Below are 19,228 nucleotides of genomic sequence, written 5' to 3' on the forward strand. Positions count from 1 at the left end.
GAGCTCCATGACACGTTTTCCTCCTTTTTCTCCTTCTGGTGAAAGAGCTTCCCTCTGCTGCCGGTCCCTGAGAGCCTCAACATCCCTCTTGGTTCTCTCTATCCCTGCCGACTATGGCATGCATGTTTGTATCCCGCGATAATTCCTATGGTGAAATTCTAACCCACCATGTGATGGAGTCCGGAGGTGGGCACTTGAGAGGATTATAGGTGTAGATGAGGTCACAAGGGTGGGGTCCCCTTGGTGGATGAGTGCCCGTTGAAGAAGAGAGGCTAGAGTTATCGCTCTCCAGATGGGGACAAAGAAAGAAGGCAGTTCATCAACTCATCAAGAATCAGTTGGCTGACACCTTGATCTTGGACTTTCCAGCCCCCAGAACAGTGAGAAATAAATGTCTATTGTTTAAGCCACCATGCTATAGTATTTTTTCCAGCCGCTCAAGCTAAAATACTGTCCCACCTGGGTATATGATCCCTTCATTAAGTCCTCCTCAAAACCCCAGGTAAATATGCCTTAGATTTCCTTCCAAGACCCTGACTAACACTGTGACCATGTTACAAAACCAAAGGCATATAAACCTGACCAAGGCTAAACTCTAAAGGCAATTCAAAATTGGAGTTGTCCCCTCCTGGACACTGGATTCTTAACCACAATGATTAATTAGTTTATGAATTGCAAGGGTTCGTTCAAATCCATCCAACCCAGAAAACGACCTTTGATAACAACTGAAGAAGTGTCTTAACTCTAGGATCTAGGAAGACCACAAAATAATGCACTAAAAATTACTGAACCCAACATTCTACAAAATACATGCCCAATTCTCCTCAAAATTGTCAAGGTCATGAAAAACAAAGACAGACTGAGAAATTGTCACCAACCAGAGGAGTCTAGAGACATGACAACTGAATGCACAGTGGTATCCTAAATTGAACTGTAGAAAAGACAAAGGACATTGGTGGAGAAAAACTGGTGAAATCCAAATAAAGTCTAGAACTTAGGTAATGGTAATGTACCAATCAATGTTGGTTTCCTGAGTTTGGGTTTTGGTTTTTTGTTTTGTTTTGTTTTTGTTTGTTTTGCTTTGGTTTCTTAGTTTTGATAAAAGTACCATGACAATATAACATGTTAACATGTTAACATCAAGGGAAATTAAACGTGGGTAAGGGGTATCTAGGAACCCTACAACTTTTCTGTAAATCCAAAATATTACAAAAGTAATAAATAAATAAATAAATAAATAAATAATGTAATAAGACTTTATTCCAAAAAATGGTTAGCCCCACATTATGGAGTGAGAACTATATGCAGGTCAAGGGACAATTCATTTAAGCATACATAATTTGCTTACAAGGAATATTACAAACCGGGTTCCTTATATAAATTTGATATGCCTCTCCAAGGATATTAAAAACCCTTCAGAGCTGGGAGAGGTTGTGCTGAGAGAAGTCGATGCAAAAGATACTCAGGTCCCACGTGCATACCCACTCCATTGGGAAGAAATAAAACACCCAACCAAGAAACTGCAGAACAAAGCATTACCTTAACTCCTACACAATTGCCATTGTTCCACCCAAAAGAAGGTGCTATTGAATGTCTCAGTGGCTTGCAAAAGCAGTATCTCTTTTAAGACTATTTTCTATATTTCTGGAGTGGAGCACTTAGGTTACTGAAATGACAAAACCTTTGGTTTCCACCAGAATGAAACGCCCCTGGGTAGGTGCTAAGAAACAGCCCCCCACAGCGCAGCTCCAGATGGACCACGGACTCCTGCAGACACCTGGACATAACCCCCAGTCTTTAAGTTCTCCTTCCTTTCATGAGATGATGTGTCCATCACACCAGGTATTAGCCCACAGCAAAGAGCAGTGGTCACAGAGGGTCCCTGGGGGTCCTGGTAAGAGTAAAGTTCACATGGGCCCTTGAGGGAGGGCACGGAAAACATCTCACAGTCGCTTATGCCTCTCCAAACTCCGAGCAGAGCGAGGGCAGGCATACATCTTTTTGTTGATGCTGCTATCAGGTAATGAGATCCCTCGAAGAAATACACACAGCAGGGACTTGTCTCTAACACACACCTGGATTCCCGGGGCCTGGTTAGTGCAGCCACCGTAGGCCCTCAGTAACCCCTCGCAAGGTGAAGGAGCTTGTCATCAACAGCTACCCCTAGGCACTGATGACATCTTAAGAAAAGGTGTTACTAGGTCCCCATCCAAGAGTCTCAAGATTTTATCCACATTTTTGTATTTTTACTTTGATCTCTCTATCTCATTCAAAAACTCGTGCTATGCCCCCAAGTCTATCTTACAAAGAATGTCTGTAACTTTACCATTTTTCTATCTATAAAAAATAAAAATATTTTATGATCTTTGACAAGGTTGCCAATACTACTTAATGGGAAAGGAACAGTCTCTTCACAAATGGTGTTATGAACTCACAAATGAGTTGGTGCTGGATATCTACAAGCATAAGAATGAAGTTGGACCCTTATCTTATACAATATAAAAAAATAACTCAAAAAGGAATAAAGACTTAAATATAAGACCTAAAACTCTAGAACTCCTAGAAGAAAACACAGGGGAAAACTTTATGGCATTGGACTTAGCAATGACTTTTTGGACACAACACTAAAAACACAGACCACAAAAAGCAAAAACAGACAAATGGAACTACATCAAGCTTAAAAATGTTTGTGCTTCAAAGACAATCAACAGAGTGAAATGCAATCCATGGAACAGGAGAAAATATCTGCAAAACATTTATGTGATCCTTTAAGGAGTTAATATCCAGAATATATAAAGAACTCTAACAATTCAACAATGAAAAAAAAAAAACCTGATTTTATTTTTTTTAAAGATTTTATTTATTATTTGACAGAGAGAGAGAGAGATCACAAGTAGGCAGAGAGGCAGGCAGAGTAGGGAGGGGTAAGCAGTTTCCCTGCTAAGCAGAGAACCCAATGAGGGGCTCAATCCCAGGATCCTGAGACCATGACCCAAGCGAAAGGCAGAGGCTTAACACAATGAGCCACCCAGGCGCCCCCTCAAATACCTGATTTTAAAATGGACAAAAGTCCGTGCTGAAAGTCTTCAGAGAGCAAAGAGAAAAAAAGAAAAATAAATGAAATATAAATAAATTAACAAATAAATAAAATGGACAAAGGACTTGAATAGACTTAGCTCCAAAGATGATATACCAATGGCAACAAGCATATGAAAAGATATTCAAATCACTAATAATCCAGGAAACATAAGACAAAACCACAATGAGATATCACCTCACATCCATTAGGATGGCCAACACTAAAAAAACTGTTTAAACAAACAAACAAAAAATAAAACATAAAAATACAAGTGTTGGTAAGAATGTGGAAAACCTGAAACTCTAGTATGGTGCTGGTGGGATTGTAAAATGGCATAACCACTACGGAAAATGGTATGGAGGTTCCTGAAAAGTGAAAAATAGAAGTATCACACAACCCAGAAATCCTACTTCTGGATATATATGCAGAAGAATTGAAATCAGGGTCTCAAAGAGTTATCTGCACACCCACACTCATAGCAGCACTGTTCACAAGAGCCAAGAGATCAAAGCAACCCAAATACACACCAACAGATGAATGGGTAATCAAAGTGTGCTAGTACATACAATGGAATATTACTTGGTCTTGAAAAAGGAAGGAACTCCTGTCAAGTGCTACACGGTACGGATGAACGTCAAAGACACCACGTTACGTGAAATAAGCCAATCACAAAAAACACAAATACTACACACTTGCCTTTATATGAGGTATCTAAAGTAGTCAGACTCAGGAACAATTAGTAAAATGATGGTCACCAAAGGCCAGGAGTGGGAGGGAAATCTTGTTCTTCAATGGGTAAAGCATTTCCGTTTTGCAGAATAAAAAAGGTCTGCAGATCTGTTTCAATCAATGTGAATATACTTAACACAATGGAATCATACACTTAAAACTGGTTAAGATAATAAATTTTGTGTTACATAAAACACATGCATACATAATTTTTCAATTAATTTTTTAATTCATTGATACCTGGCAGGGGAAAAGGCATATTTCCTACCCTATTGCTTTGTTTGGAGGCCATTCCAGAATCTTTGTCTCTCCCAAGGTCTTTTCTCACTTCATCTCCTGACCTCATGGCCACCTCCTTGTTCCTGGTCCCTTGCTTCACATGTCACCTCTCGCAGCCCTGAACCTGTCCCTTGTATTCACTGTTCCTCTGGCCTTCACCAACCTCTCTCCCTTTCTTCCTTGCCTGCAAATCCTACAGAATTTGTTCTTCTTCTAAGTGGTCTGAGAAAGCCTTAGAAGCTGCATATGAATAGCCAGTGATTAATTTATAAAGACAGACCCTTAGCAATATTCTATACTCAAGGTATTAATGCCAAGTTCAAAGAGATTGATAAAACATCTAATGTAAAAATTTTCATATTATAAAAGCACTTTAAAAATTATTCCAAACGTCAAGTAGAATTTAAACCTCATTACAGGGGCGCCTGGGTGGCTCAGTGGGTTAAAGCCTCTGCCTTCAGCTCAGGTCATGATCCCGGGGTCCTGGGATCGAGCCCTGCATTGGGCTCTCTGCTCCGCAGGGAGCCTGCTTCCTCCTCTCTCTCTGCCTGCCTCTCTGCCTACTTGTGCTCTCTGTCTGTCAAATAAATAAATAAAATCTTTTAAAAAATAAATAAACCTCATTACATGAGCAAACAATCTTATGATACTATACTGTACCACTGAATATATGATAAAAGTTTCATACAGTATCTGGTGGGAATATAAATTGGTATGAACCTTGAGAAAAGCAAGTTGGCCAGGTGCCCGGGTGGCTCAGTCGGTTAACTGTCTGCCTTCAGCTCAGGTCATGATCTCAGGGTCCTGGGATTGAGCCCCACTTCTGGCCCTCTGATCATCTGGGAGCCTGCTTCTCCCTCTCCCTCTGTCCCTTGTCCCCGCTTGTGCTCACAACATCTCCCTCCCTCTCTCAGATAAATAAATAAAATCTTAAAAAAAGAAAAGAAAAGCAATTTGGCAATATGTTTTGAAAACCGTAAAAATATCCTTGCCTTCAACCTATTAACCCCATTGCCAGGAATTTGCTCTAAAGAAATTACAGTATAAAAGAGGAAAAAAAAAAGGCTTATGTATAGATGTTTATTTCCAAGTTATTTCTGTACCACTGTGCGGACATTATCAAAACACACTGTCATTTTTCTCCCACCATCCCTTTCAAATGTATTCAGTGTGGGAGGCAGGGGAGTAGCAGGAAGAAGAAAGGAGGTTGTCTTGATTCCAGAGGAGAATTATCACAGGATCCTGCCTGCTCTGATCACGTTCCTGTATTGACACTCTAATGGTCACATCAAGTCACAGACGTGGTCTTCATAGAGTAATTCGATGTGTCATGACGTGCATTGTATTAAGCAACAATTCCGGTTTCATTCCAAAGATTCTCCCACTTTTCAGCTAGAGCCATCCGGTTCAGTGAGAGCAGAGCGGGAAAGTGGGGGCTCGTATGCAGTCAGCTTCTCTCTCCCCGCACCCCTTCACATCTCCTCCCCCACTCACTGGCTGCTGCTGTTTTGAATGCCTCTTCGAAATGGGTGGAAGGCAAAGTGGTTATGTCTGCAAATACCCCAGCTGGTTTGTGATGGGGGTGTTGTGAGCGGACTCTGTGCTCTGTGGGCTTTGCAGCTCTCACACTTGTGGCACTGCTCATGGGATCTGTGGAGAGCCCCATCCCTGGGGACCCCGCTAATTTGAGTTCTCAGAACAAGGGAGAAGCAGTCCATCCCAGCGGCCACTGCCTCCTCTGCCCTGGTCCCTGGCACTCCTCTCCACTTGGACTTCATCGTTGGGACGTCCTCACCCTCCCACGGGGTCCTCCCGGCCGGGACTCAGAGACTCCATTAAATGATGGATAAAGAAACTGTGTGCGGGTATTCAAGGGCATACTACCAAGACACAAAAGAGAATGAACTACTGATTCGTGCCACAACGAGGATGGAACTCAAGGATGTTATGCCCAGTGGAAAAAGCCAATCTCAAAAAGCTACATAGTGCCCGATGGCATCATATAACACCCTTGAAATGGTAAGATTACAGCGATGGTGAGTAATAGATCAGGAGTTGCAGGCCGGGGGTCGGGGGGTTGGGTGGCTATAGCATTAGGGAGTTTCTTCATAGTAATGGAGCCATTATGCACCCGGATTGCAATGATGAGTTCACAAATCCACAAATCTATACATGTGATAAAATTACATAGTAACGCACACGCAAGCACATGTAAACATTAATGAAACCCAAATAAAGTCTGTAACTTAGTTCACAGTATCATATCAATGTCAACGTCAGTTCACTAGTTTTGAAAATGTACTATGGTTACGTAAGATGGTATCACTGGGGAAAGCAGGGTGAAGGGCACATGGGAACTCTATTTTTGCAACTTATGAATCTTAAATAATTTCTTTTAAATGGCTCTGGCCCAGTTTTCTCTTCCCAGGGGGCCCATCTTTGAGCCCCAGGAAATACTCTCTCATGCTTTGCCCCAACAGAGCCTGGGAGGGCAGGACCAAACCTTGCCCTCTGGGTTCGCCTTGTCCTCAACTGTAGAAAACACATTTCAAGCTCTATGTGGTTCTAAGGAAGCCCCCATCATAGACTTTCGAAGAAGGCCTTGCCCCTGGGGAGTTAGGAAAGAGTCCCAGCACACATGCCCCCTCACTAAGCTGACTGCTTGCATATTCAGTCTGGCTGCAGCAGTCAAGGACTTGGCCCACAGCTTCGTGAGAATTCCCCTAGACTGGATGCTCTCATCTCTGCCCAGACCTCCTCTCAGGAGTGAGGCCCTTATTCCCACCCCAAGTCTCTCTGAAAACAGCCCTAAGTTGAAGACAGCTATCTCACCCAAGGTCATGTCCCCTCCCGAGGGGTGATCTGTACTCAAAGACTGGTCCACATAGAGGCTTAAAGAGCTGGCCTCCTTGCTTCAGCAGGGAACACCTCTGCAAGACCATCTCAGCTTCGGAGCTAGTGGAAGGGCAGCTGAGGCCTTTGCCCTGACTCTGCCCAGTCCTGCTTCTTCTATTCCCCCACAGGTGTTGATCCCCAAGCACTGCCCTGTGAACCTCCTATGCACGAATCTCCATCACAGAGTCTTTCCTGGGGAACCTGACCTTTAACACTTGGTGAACTCCATGTATGATGGTCAGCCTCACTCTTACTGTGGGATCTGATAACTATCGAGCAGGTGCCTAAGTCAAAGTGAAAAAGGAAAAGCCCCAGTTAACACCACAGGAATAACCAAAGAGATATTTATTAATAAATCATGGCAAATCAGCTCCATGAAATATTAAATAGCCAGTAAAAATTGTGAACATGTTGTAGCAAAATATTCTGAAAAAATGACCATGTTCTAATATTGAGAGAATACAATGTTAATTCGGGACTGGGAGGTGGGGGAAGCACAAAAGGCCATCTTGGGAATATTTAGAAAAATTTGAATATAGAATGGGTATTATATAATATCATTGCCTCAATGTTAAATCTCCTAGACATGAAAATAACATTGTGATTATACAGAAAAATGACTTTGTTCTTCGGAAATCCTGCCGTAGTATTTATAGGCAGTCTCCTGATATCTGCAACTTGCTTTCAAAGGGTTCAGAAAACAATTATGATCTTATTCCCATTCCTGTGCTAAATGCTCCCCCTTGTGTACCAAGAGAGCAGAATGCATTCATTAAAACGCACTTTAAGCCTCCTCTGTGCCGGGGGAAGCAAGACCCTAAGAATTAGAGAAGGCAGTCAAAAGATGGCACATTTTAGTCTCCTCTCTCCCGACCTGCAACCAACAGTGTAGTTCCTGGGCCCCGGTTTGCTCTCCAGGGTGTCAAAATTGGAGTTTCAGTCCTGGTGGAGGGAAGGCATAGTCAGCAAAGGGGTGGGTAGGAGGGTACCTATAGTCTTGTCTGTGAAGGGCACGGGCTCTAGACTCCAATAGTCCTGAGAATGAATCCTACTTTGTCCACTCGCTCGCTGAGTGACCTCTGTGAGCATCAGCTTCCTGGTCTGTGAAGAAAGGATGATAAAAGCACTTACTACCAAAGGGTAACTGGGAGGACTAAGTGAGATAATGCAGACCAAGACATAGTCTAGGGCGTGGCCCACCAGTTCAGAGTTAGATCCAGTATTTACTAATCATTGTTATGATCTATTAACCTCTTCCTGAGGAAGCTTCCAAGAGACTTCCTTGGAAGTCCTGTCTTGTAGGGCATAGTTTGAAAAAAAATTTGATTTGTAGACTTTAATCTTTGGTGAGAATCCATCCAATTTTTTTGCCTATAAAGCTATGCTTACTAATATTATACTGAAAACAAGAAACAATTTTTTTAAAACTCCCTTTCAGGGATACATGCACTCAAAAAGACGATTTCGCTAGTGATCTTTCCTCGTAAGTGATTTCCAAGAAAATGGACATTTTAAGTTCTCCGCTGATTTTTCTGCTCACCATTATGCCTCCTCTGGGACTTCTGTCTTTGACGCTTTCATCGTGGCTTCCTCCAAGGCAAGTCACTCTCATGTCCCATGTCAAGATGCCTGAAGAATCACTTTCTTGCTCCCCAAGGTCATGCACCCAACTGCCCACTCTTCCTCCTTCCGCCCTCTTCCTCTCACTCTATGTCTTCTTTCAACAAATCCTCATGGAGCATCTATTCTCTGAAAGACACAGTTCTTACTGGTCTTGGGTACAAAATTATTAAGACCATTGTTCCTGCCTTTTATGAGTTTATATTCGAGTTAGACTCTTGCAGGAAAACCATACATGTAAAAAGTCCCGGGGAGGCATCATAACAGATACTATGGTCTAGCAGAAAACATCAGGAATCCAATGGACTCAGGAGACCTGGATTAAAATCCTAGATTTGCTACAGACTGGATTTGTAAGCTTGAACAAGTGAAATCACCTCTCCGGGCCTAGATAGTATCATCTGTAAACTGCCTTAGGTTGGGTTCTCCCAAAGTCGACCTTGAGACAGGGACTGGGGTATGTATAGGTAGTTTACCTGAGAGGGGGTCCGGGGAAGCAGCAGCAAGGAGTAAGGGGGTGCGTTAGGAGAGGCAAGAAAGTGAGTTACTGAGCAGGTGCAAAGCAGGTGCACCCCATGGGCAGCTGGGGACCAACCCTGCTTGGGACCCCAGGAAACCTGAAGCTCCTCCCTCAAGAGTTATACCCTCTGAGGAACAGGAAAGCTGAAGCATTCCCCCTCCAGTTCCTGAGCGTCAGCTGCTGAAGGCAGCTCTGGGGCGGATTCACTCTGCCACACGTCCAGCCAAGCACGTTAGAACAAGGGAAAGACTCCCACGGACACACAGGTGCTTCACTTAGGTAAGGAAGAGGAAGGGGAGGTGGGAACTATAGGGGAGGTGGGGATTGACAGTATCTGCTGTGTCCTCTGGGAGAACTGTTTTGGCAGACAAGTGATAGAGCACGAAGGCCCGGAGCAGAGTAGTCGGCGGAAGCAGGAAACGCACCAGAATGTACAGCAGGATGAAATACTGCCTCAAGGACCCGTCCCTGGGTGCCTGGGTGGCTTGGTGGGTTAAGCCTCTGCCTTCAGCTCAGGTCATAATCACAGGGTCCTGGGATCGAGCCCCACATCAGGCTCTCTGCTCAGCGGGGAGCCTGCTTCCCCCCTCCCCAAGCCTGCCTCTCTGCCTACTTGTAATCTCTGTCAAATAAATAAATAAAATCTTTAAGAAAAATAAAAAAAGACCCATCCCTACAGGACAGAGTACACTGACCCTGTTATCCTCTACTTGCTTCCTTTTCAGCCTTCAACTAGTACAAACACTACCAAATCCTTGGGGAGAAATCGCCCAGATCCATCTTTCCAGGTCCACGGCACCCTCCCCAGTCCTGACCCCATCCGTTTGCATGTGGAGGCCCTTCCCCTCAACCAGTCTCCCCCCTCCCACCTCTGCCAACGCCATCCTGCCAACGACCCCAGTCAAAGAACACTCTGCAAAGTGCTAGTCTCCCCACAGCCCTCCGCTGTTCAAGAGCTTGCCACCATGGCCCCTTTTCTCCAAGACGAAGCCCTAAATCTCATCCTGTGGTTTGAGACAGGCTACCCCGTTCCTTCCACAGGTCTTCTTCTAGAATCCACCCTGCTTCTCGGAGAACCATGCCCTAATGTTGCCTTTGGGTTTATTCCAACGTGCCTGCACCTTCATTTTGTGAGGTAGTAGTAATTCTTGAGCCAGACCCAGGTTCGAATTACGTTCCTCTATGTATTAACTGTGCTCCTTTGGGTAAGGTGCCCATGCTTGTTTCCTCATCTGAAAACTGGGGATAATACTAATTCCTACCTCATCGGGCTGTTGCAGGGAGAGTAATTTTATATACAGAAAGTAGCTTTAAGCAACGCCGGGTACAAAATGAGTAGCCAGTGAATGTGAGCTATCGTTATGGGTTCCCTCGAGGTGTTACGATTCTTACAAGAGGAATCTACTGAGAAGGGTTAATTTCTTTGCACAAGTTCATGGGCCTCCTGAGCCTTTCTGCACACAAAGCGCAGCTCTAGCTCCAGACCCTATGGCCCAGACACCGGTCCTTCACCAGCATGCAAATGGCTCCCCTGCTGCTCCTTCATTCCCTGCAGCAAAACCACCCATCAGAGCTACTGAACACGAGGCCAAGAGCATACAATGGAAAAACAGGTGGGGAGTGTTTCCTTAGTCCTCAGGCTCTCATCATGAAAACATCACCTCCAAGTCCTGTGAAGTGTGCCTCATACACCTTGACTGGTCGCTGTTGCGACTGTCACAACAGAGCACACCTGAAGCTGACCTGTTAAAAGTTGTGTGTGTGTTTAAAAAAAGAAAGTTATGTGGGTAAATGTGTAAGTGAGAAAGTGTGGTTTGTTTTTATAATTTTAAATCTATTTTTTATAAGTTTTTTTTTTTTAAGATTTTATTTATGTATTTGTCAGAGAGAGTGAGCACAGGCAAACGGAGAGGCAGGCAGAGGCAGAGGGAGAAGCAGACTCCCTGCTGAGCAAGGAGCCTGACATGGGACTCGATCCTAGGACGCTGGGATCACGACCTGAGACAAAGGCAGCTGCTTAACCAGCTGAGCCCCCCAGGTGTCCCTTAAATCTCTTTCTAACAAGTAATATATTCACAGAGATCACAACTCTTAAAAAACAGAAAAGGGTATACAGTGAAGTTTCCCTCCCTTCCCAACCCCAGCCACCTGGTTCTTGTCTCCAGAGGCCACCAAAATTACCAGTTTCTGTTGGATACTGGATGTTCTTTTAGATGTTCTGTCCGAATACGAGCAAACACATAAGTATTTTTCTCTTTTAATACACCCAGTTTCCCTTGCTTTTTAAACTTTACTAAATCTCTAACTGATACAGAAGAATATAATGTAAGTTAGCACAAAAGAATAAAAACGTCACCACTCAGCTTAAGGAGCAACCTTGCTCATTTATTTTCACAGATTCATACTATTTCCTCTCCTGGTGGGTTACAGTTCATCCTATCGGGCCCCAGGGAACAGGCCCATAGGTGGTTTCCAATCTCGTGTGGTTACCCCCATGCTACAGTGAATAACTTGTTCATCTGTTTCTTACATATGAGCAGTAAATCCAGAAGACAAATTCCTACGTGGAAAATAACTACTACATCAAAGAGTGTTTTTATAAGTCATTTTTAAAGATGAATATCCAGGTTACCTTCCATAGAGGTGGGTCCAAACTGATTTGTTTTTAAGTTCCCAAGATGCCTAGAAGTCCAAGTCCAATGGGGGACAAAGTCATCTGAGGGACAGAACTAAAAGGATGGGAAAGCAAAGGGATCACTTTAAAATGACATTTAAAGAAAGATACGGCACACAGTACGCAAGAAATGAGTGTTAGCAATTTAAAACACTTTACCTTTCAGAGTATGAAAGCTTCTCTCTTACATACACACACACACACACACACACACACACACATACACACACACACAATCTCAAAATAACCTTAAGTGAAGCAACCAAGGCCCAGAGAGGTTAAGCAATTTCCCCCAAGATAACACAGCATGTGGTGAGCAAAAAGCCCACGTGTAATGGGGACCACGGACTGCAACCTGATTTTTCTGGTATTCTGAGTGCAGGAACTAGGCCTCCTCTACACCTGGACTTGGAGATCACAACAGCGCTAAACCCTTCGGGCCTTGAGTGGGAAGTGACGCATCCATCACCCATGATTCTAGAAACGGTGTGTGCCAGAACATTGTGACTGGATTAACATTTTGCCTCTCAATTTCTTTCCAACGTTCTTCCCAGAAATTGCTCTCAAACTCCGGGTCCCCATGGAAACCTCAGGAAAGCCAGCCTGTTGACACGAAGCGAAATTCAGCTCTGACTGCTCACTTGATAACAAATGGATGTTATTAAAAGCCTGGGCCCAGCAGATGCCTGCTGTAGCTCACGGCCAAAGCCACACTCTCCGTGGCTGGGAGGGTGAAAGAGATGGTCTGTTCCGGTGCCAGGCTGCGTGGTCAGCTCAGAGGAAAGGGGGACATCCCGTGAGCCCTGCTGTCACAATCAGACACGGGACAAGGTGTTATCCGGGTACGTTTGTAGGGTGAGGAGCCCAGTGAGAGTGTGGGGGACACTAATAAACCACATCGTGAGATCTTGGCCACCTGCAGAAGCCACCTGTGATGTGTCCTCCAGACGGAGAAGTGAAAGAATGGAGGCCAGAGGCTGTCAGAGGAGGCTGCATGGCCGAGGACAGTGTGATCCGGAAAGGAACAGAACCTAGTTGGAGGGAGGAATCCAATGGGCAAGAACCGAGCAACATTTCCCTGGCATTACCCAGAGATCCAGTGGCTGGGAGGCTCGATCCTTGGTGAAACAGTCGAGGAATGCTTGCAGAGCACCTACAGGGCCAGACGGAGGCCGCTGGCCTGAGTAAGGCGGGGCCACCCCCGCCGCCTGGTGGAGGGACACAGCAAACGGGCTCGTAAATAAACAGAAACACAAGCTCGTTTCCATTAGTGACAAGTGCTATGAAGGAAAGAAGCGATGAAGTGACGTGCCCCTGCCTGGTCTGGCAGCTTGGATTTGTGGACTTGGAGCTACGACCTAAATGTCAGGGAGTGCTGGGCCCAGAGAAGACACAGAAAAGAAGGGGCAAATCAGAGCAAGGAGCATGCGAGGTCCCTCCAGAAGGAATGCACTTGGCCTGGTTCACAACAGAATCTTCGTGGGGGTGCCAGGACGGGGAGCGCACAGGGACTCCTGGAGCTGTAGCCTCAGGTGCGGCCACAGTCCAGACCACACGGGGCCTCAAGGGTCTCCGAAAAGACAGTGGGTTTTGTCTTAAGTTCATGTTGAAGCCACCATAGCGTAGGAGTAGTGGTGGTTTGTGGTTGTTTTTAGAGCAGGGGAGTGAGGTGCTCTGGTCTGTATTTTTAAAGACCGCTCTGGCTGCTTCATGGAGATACAGACTGCAAGGTGGGGAGGAGACAGAAAAAAAGCAGGGCGTCCTATAGGGCTAGTGCCCAAGGATGAAATATCCCGGCAGGCCATCCAGCACTCTTTCCTCCCCGTTGATGCTCAAGAAAGACATTGTTGGGGCGCCTGGGTGGCTCAGTGGGTTAAGCGTCTGCCTTCAGCTCAGATCATGATCTCAGAGTCCTGGGATCAAGTCCCGCATTAGGCGGGACCTGCTCAGCAGGGTGTCTGCTTCTCCCTCTGTCCCTCACCGCTGCTCTTGCTCTCTCTCTATGGCTCTCAAATAAAACCCTGAAAGGAAGGAAGAAGAGAAGAAAAGAGAAGGGAACCGTGGGACTGATCTAGTCATAGGGAATAACCCCCGCCAGAGCGAGAGCTGAGTGGTGTCAGCCCCGTGTGCGCGGGCAGCAGGCCTGGAGGACAGGTCTCTGGTATCATCAGAGCTCTCTTTGCAGGGGCAGAAATGGTTAATCTGTTCATAAAGGAAAAATTGCATGAAGGCTGGAGACACAGCAGTCTCTCCCTGACCCCTTCCCCCTCAGCACTGGCCCATTTCTCTGCTCCATTTACCAAGTACTCTGCCTCCTTCCTCCCGTTCCCTCCTGAAGCCACCCAACCACTTCCATCCCCACCGCTCCACTGAAATTGCTCTGAAGAAGCTCCATGTTGCCAAAGCCAACAGTCACCTCGGTCTTCAGCTGACTCCACTGACCAATGACATCTGATCTGATCCCTGTCTCTCCGAAATCACTTCTCCCCTGGGCTTCCCTGGTTTTCTCCTTATCCTCTAACTCCCAGTCCCACCCCAGCTCATCCTCTCTGTCCCTTTCTGGCACCTTCTCCTCTCCAGACCCCTAAATGTAAAAGTCCCCAAGACTAGGTCCCCAGACATCTTCCCCATCTACACCCAGCATCTCCACGATCTCCTAGAGTCCTGTGCCTTCAAGTATTACCCAAGCGTCCCAATTGTACATTTGCACCCTGAACCTCATCCCCGAATCCCAGACTCCTCTACCCAACTCCTATCTGACATCTCTTCAAAGACATCCAACTGGCATCTCAGGTTTAACATCCAAAATGAAACTCCTGATCTTCCTCTCCCAAAAGGATCCCCCACAATCTTTCCCCAACTCAATAAATGGCCACCATCTTTTCACACGCCATACATGTTCACGGTCTGTCCTCTCCACCAGAATGTAGGCTCTATGAGCACATGGGCTTTTTCTCCGCTGCTCAGTCACCAGGGCAGGAACACTGCTTGGCACTGAATAGGAGCTATCTGTTGGATGGATGGGACACCTCCTCCAGGAAGCCTCCCCACCCCTTTAACCAGATTACTTCTCCCACCTTATGTAGCTATTATCTCTCCTTAATAGCACGGGGCACAGCTGCCATTGTGTGGTCATTTGGATGATTCTTTGATGGACAGTGGTCCCTACCGTCAACCCGTAACCAACAGAAGGACACATGCTACTCTGGTTTCAGTTACCAGCATCTAACCTGGAGCTGGCACAGAGTAGCCCCTACGTAAGTAAAAATATTTTTAAATGAATAAACAGATAATACAAGCTACGGGTCCTCTCTCCAGAAACATGTGCTTCTATCGCCACACACAGTGTGTGCTGGCACTGCAGGTTAGGAATTCTGGTCTCGATCCTTTTAGGACGCCCTAACAAAACGCCACAGACTGGGTGGCTTCCAAACAACTGGAAGTTACTGCTCACGGTTCTCGATGCTGGAAGTCCAGGCAGGGCGCCCGCAGGGCAGTGAGGTTGTGGGCTGCACACTTACCGTTGCGTCCTCACATGGGAAGGGGTTGGGGTGACAGGGTCTCTTTCCTGACAGTGCTAACCCCAGACACAAGGGTTCCACCCTCAAGAACTAATCCCCTGACGGGGTGCCTGGGTGGCTCAGTGGGTTAAGCCGCTGCCTTCGGCTCAGGTCATGATCTCAGGGTCCTGGGATCGAGTCCCGCGTCGGGCTCTCTGCTCAGCGGGGAGCCTGCTTCCCTCTCTCTCTCTCTCTGCCTGCCTCTCCATCTACTTGTGATTTCTCTCTGTCAAATAAATACATAAAATCTTAAAAAAAAAAAGAACTAATCCCCTGCCAAAGGCCCCACCTCCTAATACCATCACCCTGTGGGGTAGGATTTCAACATCTGGATTTGGGACAGGGAGAGGGACTGAAGCATTCAGACCATAGCACCCCAAACTTACCCTGTGGAAATACAGGGATATTGTCCCCTCCCTCTGGGTCTTCAGCCATGGCACACACGGAGTAGATCTCCTGAAAGAATGTTCTAACTAGCTGGAGATACTTGTGAACGCTGTCGGAACTGACACAGCATGTGTCAGCAAGACTGGGAGGGAGCCCAGTGAGACAAAGGGCAGAAGAAGACCCGGAGAGAAGTCCTCCCAGAGCAAAATGACTCCGGTCGTGTCGGTTGTGTCCCACAACCAAATTCAATCTCATCAGCTGGCGACAGCTGCCTTAGGGCTACAACCACACACCATGTCATTGATTTTATAACAACACCGCTAACAGAAATGCATGGAAAGATCCTCATAAACATACGTTTGTTCCCTCGGCAAATATTTACTAAGCAGCCACAGTGCGCCTCACGCGTAAGAGACTGTCTTACGGGGGGCGACATAGCCCCTTGTCCCCACTGAGTGTCAGATGCTAGACTGTACTTGCTCCAGCACTCGGCCCGGATACTCGCTGCGTTATAACCGGACAGCCTCATTACCTCAGTGTTCTGGGAAGGAGCCAGAAGGACTTGCTTGCAGAGACTGTCACTAATCTCCAGAATGTGTTCTCTCTACTCAGCAGGTACACATGTGCCCAACACACAGAGGCAGCAGGTCCCAGAGCGAGTGTCCAGCAAGTCTCTCTCCAGCACGTCTGCAACGAGTCTCTCGCACCAGAGAGCTGCCGGTCAGCCCTCAACAGGAGAGCTAAGTGAGTAATTCTGGCTCGGGCTGGACTTTCCTTCCTGGTCCTAGGGATCTTCACGTATTTCCACATTTTCTGGTTCTACACCTTCTGTGCTACAACAGTCACTTCCTTCCTCCAAGGCCCTTTTAAGTACTGACAGGACAGTTCTTCAGTTGGGCTCACTTGTTTGTTCAAAGTGTAATCTTTTAGCTGGCGAGGATGCGGAGAAAGGGGAACCCTCCTACACTGCTGGTGGGAAGGCAAGCTGGTGTAGCCATTCTGGAAAACAGCATGGAGGGTCCTCAAAAAGTTGAAAATAGAGCTACCCTACAACCCAGCAATTGCACTACTGGGTATTTACTCTAAACATACAAACGTAGCGATCCGAAGGGGCACATGCACCCAAATGTTTATAGCAGCAATGTCCACAATAGCCAAACTATGGAAAGAACCTAGATGTCCATCAACAGATGAATGGATAAAGAAGATGTGGTATATATACACAATGGAATACTATGCAGCCATCAAAAGGAATGAAATCTTGCCATTTGCAACGACATGGATGGAACTAGAGGGTATTACGCTTAGCGAAATAAGTCAATCAGAGAAAGACAATTATCATATGATCTCCCTGATATGAGGAAGTTGAGAGGCAACATGAGGGGTTTGGGAGGTAGGAAAGAAATAAATGAAACAAGATGGGATCGGGAGGGAGACAAACCATAAAAGACTCTTAATCTCACAAAACAAACTGAGGGTTGCCGGGGGGAGGTGGGGTGGTTATGGACATTGGGGACAGTATGTGCTACGAAGTCTGTAAACCTGGTGATTCACAGACCTGTACCCTTAGGGCTAATAATACATTATATGTAAATAAAAAATAAAAAATTTATAAAAACAAAGTGTAATCTTTAAGGGACCAAGTTTTTAACCAAAAGATTTCTGTAGCACAGACTCTGCAAAGGCTAGCTTTCTGCTTACTTGCTACTGAGAGTGCTGTGGCAGCCCACTGGCCCTTGACCCTGAGCACTCTGCATCTATCTTCTTTTGGACAGTTCTGCCTTGCTCACTGTGACCTAAGTTTGCAAGTGGTAGGTATGGGGTTGATGGAGGGATGGGTGGATGGAGGAAGGGAAGATGGAGAAAAGGAGGGAGAGGCAGACGTAGGAAAATTATCTCCTTGTAACTTCTACCTCTGTTCTCCAAAATTGATTCAAGGCAAATGAGTATGACTTCCTCTTCCCTTAATGGTATATTTCTGGTATGTCCCAGGCTTCCAACCACTAGTAAGTACAAACCTATTACATTTTTAGTAACCCCAGTTTTTTATTAAGCACACCTTCACCAAGCCCAACGTTTTAGGAAAGCATTCTCCACCTAAAGTTTCTGCGAAGCATCAGGGTCGCTCACTATTATAAGCTGAGTATACACAAGCTGCCACCAGCTTGCAAGTCCCATGTAAGGCAATTTTCTACTTCAAGGTCGTGATGAAACGGGTCCAGAATCAGAGCCACAGCCTTCAGGCTTCGTCATGTTCCTGCTCCTCGGCTCTGAGCCAACCACTCAACCACCGAAACGCCAACCTTTGTCAGAATGCTGATCTCCTCCTCCTGCCCACGACCAGCTCCCTCCAAGGTTCCCACAGACCCACGGAGTGGGCCAACGGACAGTCCCCTCCTTTCATTCCCAGAAGACAGGGCTTTCTTGAAGGTGGAGGAGTTAGGGTCAGAGTGACCATGAAGGGGGAGCAACAAGGAGGCACACCTCACACTGTAACTGCCACCCATGGTCCCTCTACCCTCCGGTCATCGTTCAGTCTGAGTCACTTGGCCACATGTCTCCCCAGCTCAGGTGTCATTCTTCGTTCAGGAACCTGTTTTCCTCTCCTCTAGCGAGGACTGCTTTCAGGACTTCTAGGCCACCTGACAGGCGTGAGCATGTCTGAACCGTAAATGGAAACAGGGCTCATTTGGCATCTTTCCCACAAGGCTCCTAACCTCACGTAAAGCAAGAAGTACTCATGGGCATCTGTTTTTCAGTATTCCTAAATATTCTGCGAAGGGCAGTAATTCTACCAACACTGCAGGACACCGAGGGGCTGGCTTGCACAAGCACAAAGAGGCACTGACTCCACAAGGAACATCACAATTTGTGACCCAGTCAAAAACATACCCTGTCACGGCACCTGGGTGGCTCAGTGGGTTAAGTCTGCCTTCATGTCAGGTCATGATCTCAAGGTCCTGGGATCGAGCCCCACATTGGGCTCTCTGCTCAGCAGGGAGCCTGCTTTCGCCTCTCTCTGCCTGCCTCTCTGCTTACTTGTGATCTCTCTCTCTCTCTCTCTGTAAAATAAATAAATACAATCTTGGGGGGGAAAAAAAAAAAAAAAACCGCTGTCACAAGGGCCTGAATGGCCACGGTAATCTTTAGGGAGGGCTAAACTGCTAGATCAGGACTCACCCAATAATTCTGTGACTTCCAAAGAAATATACAGGTTTTGTCTTTGAGGATCAGTTCCACATCATACTTTTTAAGTAGGTGTAAGACGGCTCCTTAGGGTCATTCGGGGGTCCAGGCTGATGGTGGCTCTGCTATCTTCAACCGGCAGCTTCCGAGGTCATTCTAGTCCCCAGCGGTTCATCAGTAGGCAAGGGGGAAAAGGTGTAAAGGACAGGGTAGGCAGTGTTTCACCATCAGCCCCTTATATTCCAATGGGGAGAACCTGTCACATGGCCACACCTCACTGCAAAGGAGGCTGGGAACTG

The 19,228-nt window shown here is 46.2% G+C and overlaps 1 protein-coding gene across 6 annotated transcripts in view; it reads right to left on the reverse strand.

Annotated features, from left to right (window-relative positions):
* Positions 1-19,228, reverse strand: part of NTAQ1 (N-terminal glutamine amidase 1) — a 130,255-nt gene that overhangs the window by 89,145 nt on the left and 21,882 nt on the right. The window contains exons 6-8 of one of the 6 annotated variants that reach the window (XR_006384184.1): positions 11,755-11,851; positions 8,523-8,731; positions 7,837-8,083 (exon numbers count right to left, since the gene is read on the reverse strand). The exons of 2 other annotated variants lie outside the window; for them this stretch is intronic. Coding sequence is in view for 2 of the 4 variants with exons in the window: in XM_044244994.1 (XP_044100929.1) it covers positions 7,837-7,924; positions 8,035-8,083 (137 nt within the window). In the remaining 2 variants the exon portion in view is untranslated. Of the gene's footprint in view, positions 1-7,348; positions 8,084-8,522; positions 8,732-11,486; positions 11,852-19,228 lie in introns of those variants that run through there. 3 more of the 6 variants (XM_044244994.1, XR_006384183.1, XM_044244997.1) reach the window with 3 other exon arrangements.

The sequence above is a fragment of the Neovison vison genome, chromosome 4 (genome assembly GCF_020171115.1).
Source record: "Neovison vison isolate M4711 chromosome 4, ASM_NN_V1, whole genome shotgun sequence".
NCBI classification, from domain to species: domain Eukaryota; kingdom Metazoa; phylum Chordata; class Mammalia; order Carnivora; family Mustelidae; genus Neogale; species Neogale vison.